The following is a 20,443-nucleotide window of genomic DNA, read 5'->3' on the forward strand; positions in this document are numbered from 1 at the left end:
TGAAAAAGGAAGAGACAATGAGGGGAAAAGAGTGTGTATATAAAAGAGAAAAAAAATAATGAGTAAGAGAAATAAAAGAGGATAAGAAAGAAATAAGGGAAAAAAAGTTACAGTAATTTAAATATAAAAAAAAAATTGAATGAAATAAAAAGTTAATAAAATTAAATTATAAATATTAATTGATATATTTTTTAAAATATATAGATTAATTAATTAGTTTAAATAATATTAAAATTTATTAATTAACAAAAAAAATTAATAAATGGATGAAACAATTTAATGTGTTAAAAATAAAAGAATTAAATAATATATTTTATAAATAAAGAGATCAAATAATTAATTTTATTAAAATATAAAAAATAAATAATAATTTTTTAAAATAAAAAACATGTAAGGATAATTTTTTTAATGCCTTTGAAATTGTTGATTTTTATATCAACTCAACATATCTAGAAAAAGATTTTGTTTATCTTTTAACATATATAACTGATCTGGTCTTTATTTTTAAAGATAGTTAGAATATAATAACATTTGAAATTTTATTCAAAATATTTTATTGTTAGAGTGAAAAAAAAAAAAGAAATTTTAGCCTTCTTTTAAATTTGATTAATTAATCCAATGCAAATTTGCATTCAATTTATCAATTTAATTTATTTTTTTAATTTAACAGATTATCTTTTTATATCCATTTTATAATTTACACAACTCTTTTGAGTTTATGACTACTCTTGATGAAATTTGTAGACTTTTTAATATTTATGTTAATATTAAAATATGGGCCATTTATCTCCAAATAAAGGTAAATTAGAAACTAGCTAGAAATTATAATAATTACAAAAGTCAAAAAATATTATAAATTACAAGTTTCATTAAAAAATAATTTTGTATATAAAAAGATATTTTTATTAAAATTATTTTTTATTATTTAATTATAATATTAAATAATAATATATATTTATATTATATAAGTATAAATATTTTCATATTCTACTAAGATTATAAAGTTCATAAAATACAAATTGTTTTTTTAAGAGACGAAATCATTATTATAGAAATATATATTCACCCGTCATTGCTCAATTCTCATTTCTCCTTTCTGATCAATCAATTACCTGCGACCTTTCAACTATGGCTGACGTTCTTGTTTCCAAAGTCTTGGAAGAACTAACTTCAATCGTTGCTCGTGAGATAGAACAAGAGGTGAGGCTCGTTGTGGGTGTCAAGAATGAAGTTCAAATGCTGACTACCAAATTCCAGTTCATCAAGGCCGTGCTGGTGGATGCCGAGAATAGACAAGTGAAGGATGATGCGATCAAACTTTGGATGCAGAAGCTCAAAAACATTTCCTACGATATGGATGATGTGCTAGACGAGTGGACCACTGCAATTCAGAAATCCCAAATTATGGGAGATGAACGTGTTTCAGCTGAGAATAAGAGGAAGGTACGCTGCTTAATCTGCTTCTCTTGCTTTCGTTGTAGAGAAGTTGGTGTACGTCGTGATATTGCTGTCAAGATTAAAGATTTTAATGCAAGATTAGATATCATTGTTGATCAACAGCGTGCGTTCAACTTTGTTAGTTTTCAAAAGGAAACTAAACAAGTTGAGCGATTTACAACTACATCTTTCATTGATGTAGCAGAGGTCAAAGGTAGAGACCAAGAACAAAAAGCAATAGTGGAGAAGTTGTTGACGGGGAGTAGCCAAACACCAAGCCTCCACATCATCTCTATAGTAGGAATGGGGGGGATTGGAAAAACTACTTTGGCCAAATTAGTCTACAACGATGATGAGGTGAAAACCCATTTCGAAACGAGAATATGGGTTTGTGTCTCGGATCCCTTTGATGAGATTAAGATTGCCAAGGCGATCCTTGAATCTCTCACAAATGAGGCTCCAAATTTACATGAATTGCAAACTATACTGCAAAACATACGCAAATCTCTAGAGGGGAAGAAGTTTCTTCTCATACTTGATGATGTGTGGGAAGAAAATTCTGAAAAATGGGTACAATTGAAAAATTGTCTCAAATTTGGTTCACCAGGAAGTAGAATTTTGGTGACCACACGTAAGGAGATTGTTGCAAGTGCGATAGGTTGCATTGACATTCACAAAAAAGGACAATTGTCCGCAGAAGATTCTTGGTTTCTATTTAGTCAAATTGCATTTTTGGGATGGAGCAGTGGAGAGCGTGAGCCATTGGAGGACATAGGTAAGAAAATTGTAAGCAGGTGCAAAGGATTGCCTCTTACAGTGAAGACTCTAGGAAGTCTTTTGGTCACCAAAAAATCCAAAAGTGAGTGGCAAACCATCATGGATAGTGAGGTGTGGGAACTAGAAAATGCTGAAATTGATATTTTTCCCCATTTATGGCTTAGTTATAATGATTTGTCCCCACCATTGAGGCAATGTTTTTCTTACTGTGCCATTTTCCCCAAGGACCACTTGATGGAAAAACAAAAACTGATAGAGTTGTGGATGGCTCATGGTTATATTAAGGAAACAACAAAAAGAGATATGGAGAGAATTGGTGAGGAGTATTTTCAGAATTTAGCTTCACGCTCTTTCTTCCAAGATATCAACATGGTTGACGATTTCTATGACATTTCATATACATGTAAAATGCATGACATAGTGCATGATTTTGCCCAGTATATTAGGAGGGATGAATGTTTTAGCATGGAGGGATGAATGTTTTAGGTCAAGTATAGAAATCTGTCAGTAATGAAGCACGTTATTCGAGGATAGTGCTTGCAGGAAAAGGCTCGTTACCGGGCTACTTTTGTGATGCAAAGAAACTACGCGGCCTCATAGCTCAGTTCGAAGGAGGTTTTGTGGCCACTGCAGTGCTATCTAGTTTTTTCAATGAATTAACTTGTTTGAGATCTTTAGATCTAAGCAATTGTGACATTGAAGAAATCCCACCAACAATAAGCCAATTGATACATTTGAGGCAACTTGACTTGTCTTCTAATGATCATCTGAAGTCGTTGCCTGAAACATTGTGTGAATTATATAATTTGCAAACCTTAGATGTTTATGATTGTTATAATTTGGCAAAGCTGCCCGATGGTGTTGGAAAACTCGTTAACTTAAGACATCTGCATATTCCTGGTATAGGCCCTATTCTTATGTCGAAAGAAATTAGGAAATTGAGCTGTCTTAGGACATTAGAGTGGGTCGATGTTTTTGATGATAGAAAAGCATTCTCTCTTGGGGATCTAGAAAGTCTGAACCTTCTTCAAGGATTGCTTATGTTATCGGGCCTAGGAAATGTGGACAACATGGATGAGGCTAAGAAAGCACAACTCAAGAAAAAGAAAGGAATCAACAGAATGCAATTAGCTTTTAATGAAAGGGAAGGGGAAGGGAGAATATGTCACGATGAAGAATTACTTGAAGTCTTAGAGCCACACACTAATTTGGAGACTTTAGGAATACGTGGCTATGAAGGCATAGTTTTTCCGGATTGGATCACGTCATTAATTAATTTGAAGCGTGTTCAGCTCAGAGGTTTTAAAAACTGTGAGAAATTACCTCCTTTGGGAAAGTTACCATTCCTTGAAATCCTTGAATTGGAAGAAATGGAACGCCTGAAAAAGTTGGGCGTTGAGTTTTTTGGAATAGAAACTTCAAGTCAACAAGAGATTTCGTCATCAGTCACCGTCTTCCCCAAATTGACAACAATTAAATTAGGTTCCTTGAAGGAGTTGGAGGAGTGGGATGATGGAATGAACAAAAATGGAGAAGAAAATGTTACCAATTTTACAATCCTGCCATGTCTTCGTTCTCTCTCTATTTGGCATTGCCCAAAGTTGAAGTTGGAGGCGTTACCAGATTACCTTCTCCAGAAGATTTATCAATTTCAAGGCTGCTTAACAAAAGAGGAAAGGAGGGAAAAGGCCAAACAAATCTTGCATCTCTAACCATCAAATATTGGCAATGAGCATGTGCAAGGATGAGACACCAACAGATTCCATGGGATTAGGTAATTTCTTCTGTTTCTTTATTAACCTTACTTTTTTTCCTTTTCTTTTTATTTCATCTGTGAATTAGTCAGCCACAATGATAATTACATATCTTGAAATGGAATGTCTTTTCTTTGTTTGTAGGGCAAATAGGCAAAATCTCCTTGGTCAATCAAAGCAATTGCGTCTTCGGGTGCAAATCCTTCATTGCCATTATGTTATATCCTTCACATTATGTGTATAAATATTATACTAGAGTAGAATCTCTACTTTCAGTTTGGACTAAAAATAATGAACTAGGGCTACGTTTTGCAGGAATCTTTCTGCTTCAACTAAATACTCAATGTTAGTTCATACATTTAATAGAGAATGCGCAAGTTCAAGGCACCTTACACACTGAAATTGGTTTTAAAGACTAAATGGATCAATACAATTTAGCCAGTTAAGGTAAAAGCCATGTTAAACAATTGCAGATTTCTTGTTTCTTTGTCCCTTCTTCTTGCTTCACTTGTACCTCAGCTATTTTATTCCATCCATGAATATCTTTGCTTCAAATGCAGGGTAAATGAGCTAAATCTACTTATGGTGGAATTAAGTAATGAGATCTTCATTTGTGGTTCTATTCAATGGAGTTGTACTGGAATCCTTGTTTGTCTTTGGATTAGAGAACAGTACATCATTATTGTATTCTTCATTTCTAATTTGTGTGTGAGACAAATGTGCGTGTGCGTGTGTGTGTGTATATCTTAAAAAGATTCATGGATCAATGCAATTTAGTCAGTTATGCTGGTTAAACTAATTGTAGACATAAGAGGGCCTTCAAATGAGGTTCAAAACCTTGGGACAATTGTTACAATTCTGTGAGAAATGCCATACATTTATCAATCATATGACTATAGCATAATTATCCATTTTCACTTTTGAATTATATCGGACTGAGTGCCCTTATTTTTTTTATTCATTCCTCTACAATCTAATTATTGCATCTATTATCTATTTCTTGCTCTAATCAGTGGCGAAACCATGCCCATTGTGCGGTAGGCAATTTATCACCTTATATTTTGGAATGAACATAGAGATCTACTTATATAGTTATAGTTTTGTCCCCCTTAATGATTAACCAATGCCCACCATATGGTAACTTAAAACCAATACCCACCTTCAACAAAAATCCTAGCTTTGCCACTGACTTTAATGATACAATTAACCATATGAAATTCTGTCTTGGGATGCAGTATTGAAAGAATCACCATGCATGTTAATTTCTTTTCTAGTTGAGCAGCAAACTTTCAGCATTGCAGAAATTATTGGATGTAGTTTTGCATGATTTTCATTAGAAACAGTTTTCCTGAACCATAATTGTTTGTGGCTTTGTGCCAACTCATGCCTACCAAATACGTAATACTTTCCAACATTGTAAAGGTGCAGTTGGAATTGGTGAAATTCAAGGTAAACGGAATTTGGTGATAGAATACTTTAGGAAAGTGTCATTTTTCAAATCATGATCAATGTTGGTTAACTGGATGCTTCATGGAATTGGCTTCTCAAACTGAATGTATCAATCCATTCTCAGGGGGTGAGGTATGTGGACACCAAAACGAACTTTATCTTTGGTTTGTGCAAAAACTTATAGTTGCTTCTGATGCATTAGTGATTGAAAGTTTTATGGACCATTTATGTAGTAAGCCGAGCAAAAAGTTTTATGTGATTTTCCTTTTTTTCCAGGTGTAATATTGAAATCTTGGTTTCAAACTGAAAATGTAATTCTAATTTCTTTTGAATCTTGGTTGGCAAAGCCAAGATTCTAGAAAGACAGCCTTTGATTCTTGTAGATATGAGCGTTAGGCACGATCTAGATGCTGAGACATATAGTTAGAAGTCTTAGAACCACCTCCTAATTTGGAATCTTAATGGATACTTCAACATTACTTCTGATATCTTAATTGTTGAAAGCTTAAGAAGAGCCATTTATGCAGTGAGCAGCACTTATGGAACATGTTATGTCTAGTGGCGGATCTAAAATTTTTTTTTTCGGGGTTGGCATATAAAAACTAAGTAATAAAATATTATAGAAAATTAAAAATACAATATTAATATTTAATAATTAGACTCGATGAAATCTAATACCCTTTCAAATGGTTAAAAAATATATATATATATCATTGTTAATGCTGCCACACATATCTCTCTTTATATAAGTAACTAAAAGTCATTTATCAATTTATTACATGTATAATTATATAATTTTATCTTGACAAATTTCATTTATTGAAAAAGTTATAGTATAATAAAAGTACATAAACTTTGAAAACACGAAATGCTTTTTTTTTTTGTCTCAATCAACTTTAAATTTTATCAAAAAGATGGTTCAATAATTAAATTAATGAGAGGTCAATATATACAAACATATATATATATATACAAAAGAATTTTCAAGAAAAAGAGGGGTCCCTCATTTTGTGCACTACATCTGCCAATAGTTGTGTCTGCACATCTAGCGCAGGTACATCAAGAATGCCAGTGTTCCAGGGTTTCTGATATCTGGAATTGTTTTTTAATGACAGCATTTGGAAGCAACATATCATCAGGAATGTCTTCTGTATTTAGTTATTGCATCTATGATCTATTACCGCGCAAAGAAACCATGATTTCTCTTACGCCTGATGAGGCTGGGTTGGAATGTCCTTTTAGGGAATAAGAGCATTGGCTCACTTGATGAATCACCTGAATAAAAGGATCAAACCAGTCATAAATTAATCAAGAAGGAAAAGCAAAAAGTTCAAGGTAATCAGTAATTGACCAGGCCAGCCCCATGCAACCTCCATTCTAAAGTTGTAGAATAGACATATCAGTAGTGCTTAGCAACAATTACTTATTATAGGATCAGTTCCGCAAGCCAAAATGCTATCCACTCAACACTTCATATTTTTATTTTTTGCAGGAAATTGTGTAAGGTAATTTTATTCTAATGATTTTAGCTGAACAAAACAAGATAAATCTGAACCTCATTAAAATCCTGGCAATACCTCTTGGACTGAAGAATTTTCCATGAGCCAGAGAAGGGACATACAATTGTTATAAGAGATCAATCCAAAATTAGAATTGCATCAACTCTGTAGAATCAACTAGAAAGCTGGCGACTGTGTTTAGTGATAATATCCAACAACAGACAACCTTTTTCCTATACTCAATGTCAAGTGTCAACAATCACAACATTTCTCAACTATATGTCTAATCAAGCAAGTATTCAGATTCCTCAACAGTAAGCTAATCCAATTGCTTCAAGACAAAAAGCATGCTTAACACGGGCATCATATCAGCATGTCCTTAGATTCCATAGCATGTCATCTTAAATCATTAATGTGCTGCCTACTTAAAACAAGAAATTTACTTCCAAATGTTAATGCTTGCAAACTGTCTGAGGATCAAAACGAAAAAGACTAAAAAAAAACTCCATCTTAGCTACATGGAATTTGAAAATAATGTTATGCATCACAAAATAATTCCAATGGATACCGTCTTTCCAAATAAAGCATGCATTTCTAAATACAGAATACAGCAACAAGGGACCAATGGTACAAGTGTACTGATAAATAAAAAGGGTAATCTAGCAAATGGAATATATTGTTGTAATGCATGACAGAATACCATCAGCTATTAGTAATAAAAGCATGAGTTGAATTGAGAGCCTAAAGATTGACTACTAACTAAAAGTAAGATGAAAAACAAAAAAATTGACTGATAAACAGTGTCTCTAACTAAGCACAAAATATGACCAATGACTAAACAAGAGAAGGCATAATACGATACCAATGCCCAAAGATGATTATTGTAGCCTGACAACAATTATATTCTATTAGTAAGCCTCTGCAATAATATCAACCCCAAGTCCCAACTAGTTTGGGATTAAGTCTTAGTTGTTGTTGTTATTTTTGTAGTAAGCTTCTGCAACAAAGGAAATGAGAATGACTAGAAACCTAAAGATACATGATTAGTAAGGATTCAAAAAGTTGATCTTCTTTCTATTCACCTTTTTTCTTCGTTTTTTTTCAATAAGGATTCAAACACTAGGAAATAATTAAAAAAAAATTGCAACTTAATTTTCTCCAAAAAGTTGGTATTAGCAAATGAAGATTAACAAAAATGCAATTGCCCAGGTAAAAGATTCCATAGTACAACTTCCCCTGTAATGGCATGCACTGCTATAGTGAAAATGGAGGTGACAGGAGTTATCAACGTATAATTCCTAGAAGAAACAGGTATCTCCTGCTGCTTTTAACAATTATTCAAAAGCATCAACCAATTAAAAACGTAACATAAAAAAAAAAATTGACAGTGACAAGATGATAAGCTGAATTAATATTGATACCCATTTGCCAGTCATGTACAATTCAACAATCAAAACAAAAGCAATGCGCTTTTTCTCCTAAAAGTAACAAGAAACCCACCCCCCACCACCAGAAAAGGAAAAAAAAAAAAAGATATCGATATAGAGAGAGAGAGAGAGAGAGAGAGAGAGTACCGTCCGGCAAGAAGAAGCGAAGAGAAGGGAGACCAAAGGGATGGAAAAACTCTTCTTTGGCAAGATTACTAACGGAATAGGCATCATTTTGGGGCAAATCGTAAGTGGTTTGCAATTTAGAGGGAGAAGAAAATAGCTGAGGAGTGATTTGAAAGCTGTGAGATACAATTTGAGCATTGGCCTTAGGGTTTTGGTGGAGAATCGGATTCGATAAGAACATGCGGTTCATCAGTGAAGCTCCGGTTCGAATTAGGGTTTTGGACGCCATTGTTTTGGATAAAAATGATCGGTTTTCCTCAATTACAAACCCTAGCGAGGAGTGTTAGCTTGAAGTGAAGTGACAGAGAGCGAATAAGAACTTCGATTGGGCTTCATGAAGCCCATGATTGTCCTCCAAAAGCCCAAAATGTTCAATTTATTAGGCCTAATGACTCAATTCATAAACTTTATAGTTACTATTTGGAGATACAGATAAATATTATTTAAAATTAACTTTAAATTAAATTAGTATATTTTAATTATAAAAATTTCAAAATAATTAATAATTTTTTTTCTAATAATTCTTTAAAATAATATTTCAAATGTTATTTTTTTTAAAAATATATTGAAACCGTAATTTTGAACATGTTCAAGGTCCATATGGGAGGAGAATATAAATTGGGCTTTTAAAAGCCCACGGTTGCCCCAAAAGCCCAAAATGACTTGTTTATCGGGCCTGAGAGTTTTTTTTTTCGAGGGCCTGAGAGAGACGGCATTAGTTTCGGTATATTCATCAACTAGAAATAGCTAAATTTAGAAAATGTATGTTATAATTAATTTGACAATAAATTAATATAGAAATTTCAAAGACAAAATCTAATACTTAGAATGGGTTTGGTAGAAAGCTAAAAAATTAATGATAAATATTACCTTTTAACTTTTAAATATCAATAAAGTGAAAAGTTAAATCTTTAAGTATTCAAATTAATTGTAGAATTTGAACAATAAAGACCTTTTGAAAATACTTCCACGCAATTGATTGAATCACTTGTTGGTCATAGATTAACTATTTTTGTTACTAATCTGTATGTGCCTATGTTTTATTTGTTGATAAAAAAAAATCTAAATTTTAAATATAGTTGGTATTAATTAAAAACTTAAGTAAATCTTAAATATCTTGATCTAAAGCCAATTTAATTCATTTATGCTAAACAAAAAGCTTGTAATGCAAACATGTCTACCATTTTCTTAAGGGGACAGGAAGGGATAAAGCTTGTAAGGCATATTTGATTAAGAATATGCACAAGGGAACAACTTATTCCTCTAGTTGCAAGGCAGGAACAAATAGTGAAATTACAGGCATGGCTGGGAATAATTGTTAACTGGAAAAGTAAGCAAAGAATCAATTAATATGGGCATTTCTTTGAGAAAGGTTGATGCCAAAACCAGCATAGAAGCAAGGTTTTGCTTTGGGACACACCAAACAAAGGATTCTTTCGCTTTGCCATTTACTATAAATGTGCTGTCATGGCAGCATTGTCATAATATAAGCACCCTTTATTTTTCAATTCTCCTTTCTGATCAATCAATTACACACCACCTTTCAACTATGGCTGACGTTCTTGTTTCCAAAGTCTTGGAAGAACTAATTTCAATCGTTGTTCGTGAGATAGAACAAGAGGTGAGGCTCATTGTGGGTGTCAAGAAAGAAGTTCAAATGCTGACTACCAAATTCCAGCTCATCAAGGCCGTGCTGGTGGATGCCGAGAATAGACAAGTGAAGGAGGATGCGATCAAACTTTGGATGCAGACTCTCAAAAACATTTCCTACGATATGGATGATGTGCTAGACGAGTGGACCACTGCAATTCAGAAATCCCAAATTATGGGAGATGAACGTGTTTCAGCTGAGAATAAGAGGAAGGTACGCTGCTTAATCTGCTTCTCTTGCTTTCGTTGTAGAGAAGTTGGTGTACGTCGTGATATTGCTGTCAAGATTAAAGATCTTAATGCAGAATTAGATATCATTGTTGATCAACAGCGTGCGTTCAACTTTGTTAGTTTTCAAGAGGAAACTAAACAAGTTGAGCGATTTACAACTACATCTTTCATTGATGTAGCAGAGGTCAAAGGTAGAGACCAGGAACAAAAAGCAATAATGAAGAAGTTGTTGACTGAGAGTAGCCAAACACCAAGCCTCCACATCATCTCTATTGTAGGGATGGGGGGAATTGGAAAAACTACTTTGGCCAAATTAGTCTACAACGATGATGAGGTGAAAACCCATTTCGAAACGAGAATATGGGTTTGTGTATCGGATCCCTTTGATGAGATTAAGATTGCCAAGGCGATCCTTGAATCTCTCACAAATGAGGCTCCAAATTTGCATGAATTGCAAACTATACTGCAAAACATACGCAAATCTCTGGAGGGGAAGAAGTTTCTTCTCATACTTGATGATGTGTGGGAAGAAAATTCTGCAAAATGGGTACAATTGAAAGATTGTCTCAAATGTGGTTCGCCAGGAAGTAGAATTTTGGTGACCACACGTAAGGAGATTGTTGCAAGTGCGATAGGTTGCATTGAGATACACAAAATAGGACAATTGTCCGCAGAAGATTCTTGGTTTCTATTTAGTCAAATTGCATTTTTTGGATGGAGCAGTGGAGAGCGTGAGCCATTCGAACACATTGGTAAGAAAATTGTAAGCAGGTGCAAAGGATTGCCTCTTGCAGTGAAGACTCTAGGAAGTATTTTGGTCACCAAAAAATCCAAAAGTGAGTGGCAAACCATCATGTATAGTGAGGTGTGGGAACTAGAAAATGCTGAAGTTGATATTTTTCCCCATTTATGGCTTAGTTATAATGATTTGTCCCCACCATTGAGGCAATGTTTTTCTTATTGTGCCATTTTCCCCAAGGACCATTTGATGGAAAAACGAAAACTGATAGAGTTGTGGATGGCACATGGTTATATTAAGGAAACAACAAAAAAAGACATGGAGAGAATTGGTGAGGAGTATTTTCAGAATTTAGCTTCACGCTCTTTCTTCCAAGATATCAACATAGTTGACGATTTCTATGACATTTCATATACATGTAAAATGCATGACATAGTGCATGATTTTGCCCAGTATATTAGGAGGGATGAATGTTTTAGCATGGAGGTTAGTAGCTCTGTTGAGTCAAGTAAGGAATCTGTCAGTAATGAAGCACGTTATTCGAGGATGGTGCTTGCAGGAAAAGGCTCATTACCGGGCTACTTTTATGATGCAAAGAAACTACGCGGCCTCATAGCTCAGTTCGAAGGAGGTTTTGTGGTCACTGCAGTGCTATCTAGTTTTTTCAATGAATTAACTTGTTTGAGATCTTTAGATCTAAGCAATTGTGACATTGAAGAAATCCCACCAACAATAAGCCAATTGATACATTTGAGGCAACTTGACTTGTCTTTTAATGATCATCTGAAGTCGTTGCCTGAAACATTGTGTGAATTATATAATTTGCAAACCTTAGATGCTCATGGTTGTAATTTGGCAAAGCTGCCCGATGGTGTTGGAAAACTCGTTAACTTAAGACATCTGTATTATTCTGGTGGATGCCTTTGTCTTATGTCGAAGGAAATTAGGAAATTGAGCTGTCTCAGGACATTAGAATGGGTCCATGTTTTTGATGATAGAGAAGCATTCTCTCTTGGGGATCTAGAACGTCTGAACCTTCTTCAAGGATTGCTTTATTTATCGGGCCTAGAAAATGTGGACAACGTGGATGAGGCTAAGAAAGCACAACTCAAGAAAAAGAAAGAAATCAACAGAATGCATTTAGTTTTTAATGAAAAGGAAGGGGAAGGGAGAATATGTCACCATGAAGAATTACTTGAAGTCTTAGAACCACACGCTGATTTGGAGACTTTAAGAATAAAGGGTTATGAAGGTACAGTTTATCCGGATTGGATCATGTCATTAATTAATCTGAAGCGTGTTCTGCTCGATTATTCTAAAAACTGTGAGAAATTACCTCCTTTGGGAAAGTTGCCATTCCTTGAAATCCATGAATTGGAATTAATGGAACGCCTGAAAAAGTTGGGCGTTGAGTTTTTGGGAATAGAAACTTCAAGTCAACAAGAGATTTCGTCATCAGTCATCGTCTTCCCCAAATTGACAACACTTAAATTACGTTCCTTGAAGGAGTTGGAGGAGTGGGATGATGGAATGAACAAAAATGGAGAAGAAAATGTTGCCAATTTTACAATCCTGCCATGTCTTCGTTCTCTCTCTATTTGGCATTGCCCAAAGTTGAAGTTGGAGGCGTTACCAGATTACCTTCTCCAGAAGAATTATCAATTTCAAGGCTGCTTAACAAAAGAGGAAAGGAGGGAAAGGGCCAAACAAATCTTGCATCTCTAACCATCAAATATTGGTAATGAGCATGTGCAAAGGTGAGACACCAACAGATTCCACGGGATTAGGTAATTTCTTCTGTTTCTTTATTATCCTTATTTTTATCCTTTTCTTTTTATTTCATCTGTGAATTAGTCAGCCACAATGATAATTACATATCTTGAAATGGAATGTCTTTTCTTTATTTGTAGGGCAAATGGGCAAAATCTCCTTGGTCAATCAAAGCAATTGCGTCTTCATGTGCAAATCCTTCATTGCCATTATGTTATATCCTTCACTGTATGTGTATAAATATTATACTAGAGTAGAATCTCTATTTTCAGTTTGGACTAAAAATAATGGACTAGGGCTACTTTTTGCAGGAATCTTTCTGCTGCAACTAAATACTCAATGTTAGTTCATACATTTAATAGAGAATGCGCAAGTTCAAGGCGCCTTACACACTGAAATTGGTTTTAAAGACTAAATGGATCAATACAATTTAGCCAGTTAAGGTAAAAGCCATGTTAAACAATTGCAGATTTCTTGTTTCTTTGTCCCTTCTTCTTGCTTCACTTGTACCTCAGCTATTTTATTCCATCCATGAATATCTTTGCTTCAAATGCAGGGTAAATGAGCTAAATCTACTTATGGTGGAATTAAGTAATGAGATCTTCATTTGTGGTTCTATTCAATGGAGTTGTACAGGAATCCTTGTTTGTCTTTGGATTAGAGAACAGTACATCATTATTGTATTCTTCATTTCTAATTTGTGTATGCGACAAATGTGTGTGTGCGTGTGTTTGTGTGTATCTTAAAAAGATTCATGGATCAATGCAATTTAGTCAGTTACGCTGGTTAAACTAATTGTAGACATAAGAGGGCCTTCAAACGAGGCTCAAAACCTTGGGACAATTGTTACAATTCTGTGAGAAATGCCATACATTTATCAATCATATGACTATAGCGTAATTATCCATTTTCACTTTTGAATTATATTGGACTGGGTGCCCTTATTTTTTTTATTCACTCCTCTACGATTTAATTATTGCATTATATATTTCTTACTCTAATCAGTGGCGAAACCACACCCATTGTGCGGTAGGCAATTGATCACCTTAGATTTTTGAAATGAACTTAGAGATCCACTTATATAGTTATAGTTTTATCCCCCTTAATGATTAACCAATGCGCACCATATGGTAACTTAAAACCAATGCCCACCTTCAACAAAAATCCTAGCTTCGCCACCGACTCTAATGGGACAATTAACCATATGAAATTCTGTCTTGGGATGCGGTATTGATAGAATCACCATGCATGTTAATTTCTTTTCCAGTTGAGCAGCAAACTTTCAGCATTGCAGAAATTAGTGGATGTAGTTTTGCATGATTTTCATTATAAACAGTTTTCATGAACCATAATTGTTTGTGGCATTGTGCCAACTCATGCCTACCAAATATGTAATACTTTCTGATTCAAAATAATCTTTCCATTGTAAAGGTGCAGTTGGACTTGAGGAAATTCAAGGTAAACGGAATTTGGTGAGAGAATACTTTAGGAAAGTGTCATTTTTCAAATCATGATCAATGTTGATTAACTGGATGCTTCGTGGAATTGGCTTCTCAAACTGAATGTATCAATCCATTCTCAGGGGGTGAGGTATGTGGACACCAAAACGTACTTTATCTTTGGTTTGTGCAAAAACTTATAGTTGCTTCTGATACATTTAGTGGTTGAAAGTTTTATGAACCATTTTTGTAGTAAGCAGAGCAAAAAGTTTTATGTGATTGTCCTTTTTTTTTCAGGTGTAATATTGGAATCTTGGTTTCAACCTGAAAATATAATTCTAATTTCTTTTGGAATCTTGATTGGCAGAGCCAAGATTCTAGAAAGACAGCCTTTGATTCTTGTAGATATGAGCGTTAGGCACGATCTAGATGCTGAGACATATAGTTAGAAGTCTTAGAACCACCTCCTAATTTGGAATCTTAATGGATACTTCAACATTACTTCTGATATCTTAATTGTTGAAAGCTTAAGAAGAGCCATTTATGCAGTGAGCAACACTTATGGAACATGTTATGTCTAGTGGCGGATCTAAAAAATTTTTTTTCGCGGTTGGCATATAAAAACTAAGTAATAAAATATTATAAAAAATTAAAAATACAATATTAATATTTAATAATTAGACTCGATGAAATCTAATACCCTTTTAAATGGTAAAAAAAAAAATTATATCATTGTTAATGCTGCCACATATATATCTCTCTTTATATAAGTAACTAAAAGTCATTTATCAATTTATTACATGTATAATTATATAATTTTATCTTGACAAATTTCATTTATTGAAAAAGTTATAGTATAATAAAAATACATAAACTTTGAAAACACGAAATGCTTTTTTTTTTGTCTCAATCAACTTTAAATTTTATCAAAAAGATGGTTCAATAATTAAATTAATGAGAGGTCAATATATACAAACATATATATATACAAAAGAATTTTCAAGAAAAAGAGGGGTCCCTCATTTTGTGCACTACATCTGCCAATAGTTGTGTCTGCACATCAATAGCGCAGGTACATCAAGAATGCCAGTGTTCCAGGGTTTCTGATATCTGGAATTGTTTTTTAATGACAGCATTTGGAAGCAACATATCATCAGGAATGTCTTCTGTATTTAGTTATTGCATCTATGATCTATTCCTTATTCTAATGATACAACCATATGAAAATTCTTCTTGTGATACAGTATTGATAGAATCATCCTGCAAGTCTATTTCTTTTCGATCTGATCAGCAACTTTCGGCATTATAGAAATTTTTTGACCTTCTTTTTCATGCTTTTCATTATGTAACATGCGATTCAAAATAATCCTTCTATTGCAAAAGGTGTGACTGGACTTGATGAAATTCAAGGTAAATGAAATTTGGACTTCATGAAATTTAGTGAGACAAGACTTTAGGAAAGTCTAATTTTACAAATCATGCTCAATGGCGATTAACTGGATGGATGCTTCATGGGACTAGCTTCTTGAGCTGAATGTATCAATACATACTTAGAGGATAAGGTATGCGGACACCAAATTCTTGATATCATTCACACACTCAGTACACACCTTTTCATTCATAAGGAGAAACCAGACAAGCATGTCTCTAAAAATAAAGGGAAAAGGAGTTGTAAAGGGAGGCTTGAAAGTTGAAGTGTTTACAACATTTGTTAAAGGAAATTTACTGTACTATGAACAGGGAACTTGGTGAATAAAAATAATATTATACAATGTATTTTTACCGAGCTCATTTGATGTTTTTACTGAAAATCGTATTCAAATAATGTTCATCATTATTCAAATAAAAATAGAAATAAAAATATTTAAGTGTGATATAGCTCATGAGTTTTCAATAAGTTATATTGGCATTACTAAATATCATTACTTATTAAATAAATTTAGCACATCTGAAAATTTGAGATTGTCGTATATAAGAAAAATAGATAGCGTCACCTGATAATTTTTTAGTATTTTTTTATATAGCTCAAATTTATAAATTTAAAATATTTCAAATTTCTTTGAAATTATATCACTTTTTAAATGGTAATTGCGTTATTTTATCTTCCTTATTAGAAATCAAATCAGTTATGGAAAAGTTATAAAGTAGGGAAAAAATTTGCAAATCATAATTTCGTGGGCTCTGTAGACACCATATTTTGGCCGACCTCTGAAGTCAAGGAACTTTTAAACTTTTGACTCTATTATCCGCTCTCAACCGATGTCCCTTAATCATAAATGGCTTTTCCGAACTCACCAATTGTTCGTCCCTGGAACAAACCGATCATATGCTCAAGATAGATTGTTTTTCGATCTCTTAGTCTTCATCAGATGAGTTCAAGTCAATATCGGGTCTCCGGACCATCCAATCTCGCCTACTGATGTTCTTCAATCTCTCTGTGTGCAAATATCGTAGAACCTCATTCGGATAATGTTGTGATCGGGCTTCTCGCTTAAATGCCCTAGATATTCCTTAAAATGAAGTTAAGGTTTCTATCCGGTCTAATAATGGTTCCGATCTTAAAAGTTCAAGTCATTGTCAAACCTTTGTAATTATAATATTTTAAAGTTTCACCCAGCATTTGGTCATGACTTAGTCTGATCTCATGTTCACGTGTAATGTTTTTCTGATATCTTATACTCTGATTAATAGTCGCTTTCAAATTTAATATTCAACTACGTTCAATCAATTAAGTACTCAGACAATTTGGACGCTTCCCGATCTAAAAATTGAACGTAAAAAAAGAGGACTTCAATTCATTTCAAAATAAAAATATACAAGTCATTCAGTAGGAGGATCTCCCCCAGCCTGCTCCCTGGGTACATTGTCAGCTCTCTGATCCTCTCCCTCTCTCTCAGGCTCCTCGTCGCTCTGCTCTTCGGCCTCTGGAATGAGCTAATTCATCCAGGATAAGTCCTCCTCAGGATAACGCTTCCTCAGCTCGGCTAGGAGGTCATTATGGGCGTTCACATATGCCCCAGCCTCTTTTGTTGTGCTTTCCTCTTCCTTGGCCTTGAGCTCCTCTTCCTTCGCCTCCAGCTCCTCCTCCATCGCCCGAAGTTCCTCGGAGAAACGAGCGAGATCGGCAGATCGATCAGCTCGGGAGACTTCAAGCTCTTGCTCCACTTCGGCTATCTTCTCTTTGTACTGCTTCATTCGATCTTCCAATTTGGCGATATAATCATTGGCAAAGGAGAGCTGGGCCTTTGCAGCCGAGGCATCCTGGACCTCCTTAAGGATCTCCCTCCTTAAGGCGTGGGCTTTTTCTCTGATTACATGCTGATTTGCAATAGCCTCCAAGCCCAAACTCATTGTTTGAGTTAAAATATCGTCGATGCTCTCCTCTGCCAGTCTATTCCAATCTTCCTGGAAGCAGATGGAAGCGCCCATGACCTTGGCTAGGCCAGGATTCCCTCGGGTAGAACGGTTCCTTTCCAGTGATTGAATGAGAAGTTGAGCTCCCCGGGAAAGCGTCCTAACAGTGGGACCAGAAGACTCCCCTTCCACATTGGAAGAGATCGAAGGAGGCAGAGGAGGCGGACATTCAATCTGCCGAGGTGGAGAAACGGCGACCTCTACTTCAGAGACCGGCTGCTCTTGAGGTCGAGGAGGGGAGCTCGGTATTTCTACCAATTCTCGCTGAGGAGTCTGAGCAGCAGTAACAGTGGCCTCCTTCATCGCCCGTACCTTTCGAGAGACCTCCCTCTTTCGTTTGCGGCTCTCTTCAGGCGAGGGGCGAAAGAAACAGTCAGAAAAAGATCAAAATGGCCATCATAATTAGAACTATCACCGGAAAAGCTAAAATTGGGGAAGTGGTGCATTGGTAATAAACTGAAAAAATGAGAAGTGAAATGTGAGGGTGGTTTCCTATCGCTGCATATATATAGGGCCTTGACATTTATTGCATACAGAAACCGAAGCGGACGCATCGGTAACTGGAAAATTTATTGCTTTGACCAATACAAGTTAGATAGAGAGGAAAGATTTGGAATAAAAGAGATCGGGAAATAAGAGGGGACCCGATGTAAGGGATAGAGATCGGAAAAGGGGATGGTCATGATGGGAAGATCGGAAGAAACGGGAGGCGACCTATAGAGATCGGAGAACGTAGGAATAACTTCTATCATCTTAGTTTTGTGCAGGCACCAACTGTTGTGAGCTCAGTTCTGAAGCCTTAATCGAATGGAACTGTATGCTGAACACACTACAAAGTTTTCCTGAAGCTATTCTGTTGCTTTTAAGGGTGATGCACAAAACATGAAACCATTTCAGGTGAACATTTTAAGAAATGGCATTTGGGAATTGTTATTCAATTACAGCATTGGGAAGCAACATAGCATGCATCAGGGATGTCCTCTGTTTCCTCGGAGTTTCATTAGGGAACGTGCTATTTTTACGTTGTATTTTTTGTCTTTTGGTTTGTTCCTTGCATACCTAAGATCTCTATTTCATACAGTCAATTTGTATGAAGATCTCTATTGGGAGAAATGTATGATCGTCTCAACTGTAGTTTTTTAATTTAGTGTGAATATGATGAGATTTTTCATGTCATTTTCACTTGTGTTCTCTCCGTTTTCTATTGAGAAATTTTGCTCTGTTTAAATTCTTGATATCATTCACACACTCAGTACACACCGTTTTCATTGATAAGAAGAAACCAGACAATTTATTACTCTTCTTTTTATATAGCTCAACTTTATAATATTTGTATAAATTTAGAATATTTCAATTTTCCTTGAAATTACTTCACTTTTTAAATGGTCAGTGCATTATTGTATGTTGCTTGTCAGAGATCAAACCAGTTTAACATTTGGTATTACAAGTGGCTATGTACAAGTTCCATAATGTTAATGGAAAAGGCATAAAGTAGAAAAATAATTGCAAATCATTATTTCATGGGCTCCATTAATTTTATATTCTTCTAATTATTCAGTTCTCTTGACCCACTTTATCTTTTCTATCCCACCACCGACAGTTAAAAAAATTGAAATTTTTTGAACCTGTAATTTATTATTATCTATCTTTTAAGTTCTATTATTGTCCTGCTTTTCTATGTGGACACCATATATATGCAATCACGTTGTCTAGGATAATCTAATTAACTAATTAATTAAAGAATCACACGTAACGTGATGGAGATATTTATTTCTTCAAAAGATAACTTTAAAATAGTCAATTCTAAAAATTACTTGTTATTAAAAATAAATAATATCAATTTAAATTTAATATATATTAATATCAAAGAAATTTTTATTTATATTTAACTTATTATGAATGAGCATATAAATACATAGATAATATATATACATGTCTTAAATTTATGATGAATTAAATTTAAATAAAAAAAATTATTATTTTTCTAAAATAATTAAATAATTAAAAAATCAGAGGTAATTATACATAAACATAAAATGGTTTTAGCCTTCTTTTTAATTCTGCATGAATTTTTAAATAATAAAATAATAACGTGATAGAGATATTTATTTCATGAAAAAGATAAATTTAAAATAGTCAATTTTAAAAATTAATTGATATTAAAAATGAAATAATATCAATTTAAATTTAATATATTAATATTTATTAAATTATATATAATATAATATAATATTGTTATAATATATTAATATTTCTAGTGTTAATTTAAAAAAAAAATATTAACTGCATAATATAAATTTAATTTTATTAAATAGTAATCTTTATTTTATTAACCATGGTTATGAACGGCTCTAATTTTTTTTTTTTTTTTAAAAGAGCTGAGTTCTTTTAAATTTTGCTGACATGGTGGGCTCCATTAATTTTGTATTCTTTTAATTATTGTGTTTATCTTTTACTTTTCAACCTTTTGGGACCCTTAACTTCTATTATTGCCCTGCTTTCATTGGTGGTCCACCATGGAAAATCAGGGCAAGAATAATTCCTATTATTGCGCTGCTTTCATTTGTAGTCCACCATGACAAATCAAGAGGAGGAGCTTCAAGGGCAAATCAAAAGAAAATTTTCATATTATGTGGTTATTATTATATAAAAGACAATTTAAATTGCCTTT

General features: G+C 34.0%; 3 protein-coding genes and 2 long non-coding RNA genes across 5 annotated transcripts; 4 read left to right on the forward strand and 1 right to left on the reverse strand.

The window, feature by feature from the left end:
- Positions 1-1,183: 1,183 nt before the first annotated feature.
- On the forward strand, positions 1,184-3,926 carry LOC110634073 (putative disease resistance protein RGA3; the record flags this gene model as incomplete). The annotated part of the gene is given in 2 exon segments (XM_058141944.1): positions 1,184-2,617; positions 2,749-3,926. Coding segments are annotated over 2 exon segments (2,612 nt in total), but the record flags the coding sequence as incomplete, so codon positions are not given.
- Positions 3,927-4,283: 357 nt separating this feature from the next.
- On the forward strand, positions 4,284-4,925 carry LOC131176923 (uncharacterized). The gene is made up of 2 exons (XR_009146730.1): positions 4,284-4,415; positions 4,529-4,925. It is a non-coding gene; the product is annotated as an uncharacterized LOC131176923 (long non-coding RNA).
- Positions 4,926-6,318: 1,393 nt separating this feature from the next.
- Positions 6,319-8,832, reverse strand: LOC110634075 (uncharacterized). Its single transcript, XM_021782968.2, has 2 exons — positions 8,491-8,832; positions 6,319-6,692 (listed from the first exon to the last, which is right to left on the reverse strand). Exons 1-2 carry the CDS (start codon positions 8,756-8,758, stop codon positions 6,595-6,597), a joined length of 366 nt encoding a protein of 121 aa, XP_021638660.2. The 5' UTR covers positions 8,759-8,832; the 3' UTR covers positions 6,319-6,594.
- Positions 8,833-10,078: 1,246 nt separating this feature from the next.
- LOC131168952 (putative disease resistance protein RGA3) lies at positions 10,079-12,096 on the forward strand. Its single transcript, XM_058141938.1, has 2 exons — positions 10,079-11,993; positions 12,089-12,096. Exons 1-2 carry the CDS (start codon positions 10,079-10,081, stop codon positions 12,094-12,096), a joined length of 1,923 nt encoding a protein of 640 aa, XP_057997921.1.
- A 137-nt stretch (positions 12,097-12,233) lies between these two features.
- Positions 12,234-13,803, forward strand: LOC110634104 (uncharacterized). Its single transcript, XR_009146729.1, has 4 exons — positions 12,234-12,936; positions 13,060-13,147; positions 13,231-13,362; positions 13,476-13,803. It is a non-coding gene; the product is annotated as an uncharacterized LOC110634104 (long non-coding RNA).
- The last annotated feature ends 6,640 nt before the right edge of the window (positions 13,804-20,443 follow it).

Source organism: Hevea brasiliensis, unplaced genomic scaffold (genome assembly GCF_030052815.1).
Source record: "Hevea brasiliensis isolate MT/VB/25A 57/8 unplaced genomic scaffold, ASM3005281v1 Scaf276, whole genome shotgun sequence".
In the NCBI taxonomy this organism is placed as follows: Eukaryota; Viridiplantae; Streptophyta; class Magnoliopsida; order Malpighiales; family Euphorbiaceae; genus Hevea; species Hevea brasiliensis.

Excerpts from the sequence above, each read along its gene's own strand:
- LOC131168952 (XM_058141938.1), top strand. The coding sequence starts at position 10,079 with ATGGCTGACGTTCTTGTTTCCAAAGTCTTGGAAGAACTAATTTCAATC.
- LOC110634075 (XM_021782968.2), bottom strand. The coding sequence starts at position 8,758 with ATGGCGTCCAAAACCCTAATTCGAACCGGAGCTTCACTGATGAACCGC. Across the intron at positions 6,693-8,490 it reads TCGCTTCTTCTTGCCGGACG|GTGATTCATCAAGTGAGCCA; the intron begins GTACTCTCTCTC and ends CCTTTTATTCAG.